Source organism: Tympanuchus pallidicinctus, unplaced genomic scaffold, assembly GCF_026119805.1.
Source record: "Tympanuchus pallidicinctus isolate F22 unplaced genomic scaffold, pur_lepc_1.0 scaffold6, whole genome shotgun sequence".
In the NCBI taxonomy this organism is placed as follows: Eukaryota; Metazoa; Chordata; class Aves; order Galliformes; family Phasianidae; genus Tympanuchus; species Tympanuchus pallidicinctus.
The window spans coordinates 27,944,286-27,946,439 of NW_026294780.1; the positions used below are offsets into that span (position 1 = coordinate 27,944,286).

Here is a 2,154-nt window from a genome sequence, read left to right on the forward strand (position 1 = left end):
GGATGAGATTGCATGGCATGTGTGCAGTGTCCAAGGGATCAGGCCCAGCCAGCACGGGTTCGTGAAAGGCAGGTCATGCTTGACCAACCTCATCTCTTTCTATGACTGGGTGACCAGACTGGTAGATGAGGGAAAGGCTGTTGATGTAGTCTACTTAGACTTCACTAAAGCTTTTGACACAGTCTCTCACAGGCTTCTTCTGGGAAAACTGGCTGCCCGTGGCCTGGACAGTGTCTCGCTCCAATTTTTAGGATGGAGAGGAGGTTAATTAACTCTTAATTAACTCTTGGGCAACCTCTCTCCACGTCCATGCTTTGTTTCCTGACTGCAGATGGTTGGGGGTTACAGTTCCTTCTAACGCTGGCCTGGCTGGGCTCTCTCTCCCTGAGGTATTAGCTGTATTTTTCCTTGCAGTTGAATACCTGTAGGTTTTAACCACTCTGGACGCCCTCTAATTAAAGCAGTCATTCTCTCAGGATCAACAGGATCATCATAGGTGATTCATGGTGTGGCTGCAGCTTTCTATCATACATCATTTGGAGACAAGCAGCCTTTTGAACACTCTCTACTAACTCATCAGTTGTTCCAATGATGGCAAGAGGGTCTCCCCGTTCTAAAGGGTTGAGACCACCTGCCCAATAGGCAGCCCTTTGTGTTAAGGACCAGGGAGCACGACTGTTGCCAGTAGTTAAAAATACTCCTGGTCCCCTATAACCTTCCGCCTCCTTTTCTGTTAGCAGAATCTGGTCTCCACCAGTGAGGCTAACCCTCCACACATATTCTGTTTCAGATTCCGTTGGAGAGCGGTGAAAATCTTTCTTCAATTTTGCTAGTTCAGTAGCTGAGAAGGGAATTTCTTTAACATTCATTTGAGGATGTAGATCCTCACTGTTATCAAATGTATATTCAGTTTTTATCAAAGGATGCATCTGGGCTGGAGAGGCCTTTAATTTGTCTAACCTTGCCTTCATTTCTTTCAATCCTTCTAGAGGATAGATTTTTTCTTGAGGCAAATTATGAGCAATAGTATCGCTGGCATGCTTACATGTTAGCAGTTCCTTAAAAGCCATTTGCAACAAAGCCGAATTACGTTTCTCTCTTTCTAATTGTTCCTCGAGGTTCACTGTTTGAGTCTGCAGAGTTCTCACCAATTCTTGTGTTACTTTAACCGATTCCTGCAGTGCTTGTATAGTTTGGGTTTCTGCCAAATGCTTTTCATCTTGGAACTCCACAGCTGCTTTCAAAGTAGCCCCGAGTACGGCACAAATAAACGACTTTCCTTTTCCAGCCTGAGTACGAGCATTCTTTTGCAGGATACTACTACAGTCTGAAACACTCTTCAAGTTATACCAGTTCTGTCGTGCCCAATCCATACCTGATAAAGAGGGTCGAGTACCATGTTTTTCTAAAAGATCAAATAATACATCTTCACTTTTCATGGTGGCAATGCTGTCACTCATTTTTCAATACAATGAAAGACCAACACTAAGGGAGGTGGAGGTGCACCTATTCAAAAGCTCAAGTGACTCCTTATCTCCCCAGGGAAACAGACACTTTTCAAATGCAAATGCTCAAAGCACTCTTCCCTTTCTCTGAGGGGAGCACACAAAAAGGTCCAAATTTCACACTTAAGTTACAATATACTTAAATCACAAAATGCAAAGAGGTCTTCCCGAGGAGGCACACACGTAATCAAAATTAATTCATACGTCCCCGAGAGGTATACACATAAACTGTAAAGTTTCAGAATGCGAAGCGGTCTTCCTGGAGAAGGACTCACATCTAAGTTTTCAAAAATATCTCTCCATGCAACTCCAGGAGGTGCACACAGTGAAAGTTTCAGACTATATCTGGAAGGACGACACTCTCACGATGGGTATCCTGCCGACTATGCCATTAAATAAATGTCTCGCTCCAATTTATAGGAGGGAGAGGAGGCAATGAAACTTGTGAGGGGTCTGGAGCACAAGTCTTATGAGGAGTGACTGAGGGAACTGGTATTGTTTAGTCTGGAGGCGGCTAAGGGGAGATCTCACTGCACTCTCCCACCTCCTGAAGGGAGGTTGTGGTGAAGAGGGATTTGGCCTCTTCTCCCAGGCAATGATCAGGACATCGGATAATGGCCACAAGTTGTATCAGAGGAGGTTTAGGTTG

General features: G+C 44.6%; 1 protein-coding gene across 1 annotated transcript; it reads right to left on the reverse strand.

Moving 5' to 3' along the window:
• Positions 1-268: 268 nt before the first annotated feature.
• LOC128071764 (uncharacterized) lies at positions 269-1,864 on the reverse strand. The gene is given in 3 exon segments (XM_052664789.1): positions 269-364; positions 367-488; positions 491-1,864. Coding segments are annotated over 3 exon segments (1,188 nt in total). The 5' UTR covers positions 1,461-1,864.
• Between the last annotated feature and the right edge of the window lie 290 nt (positions 1,865-2,154).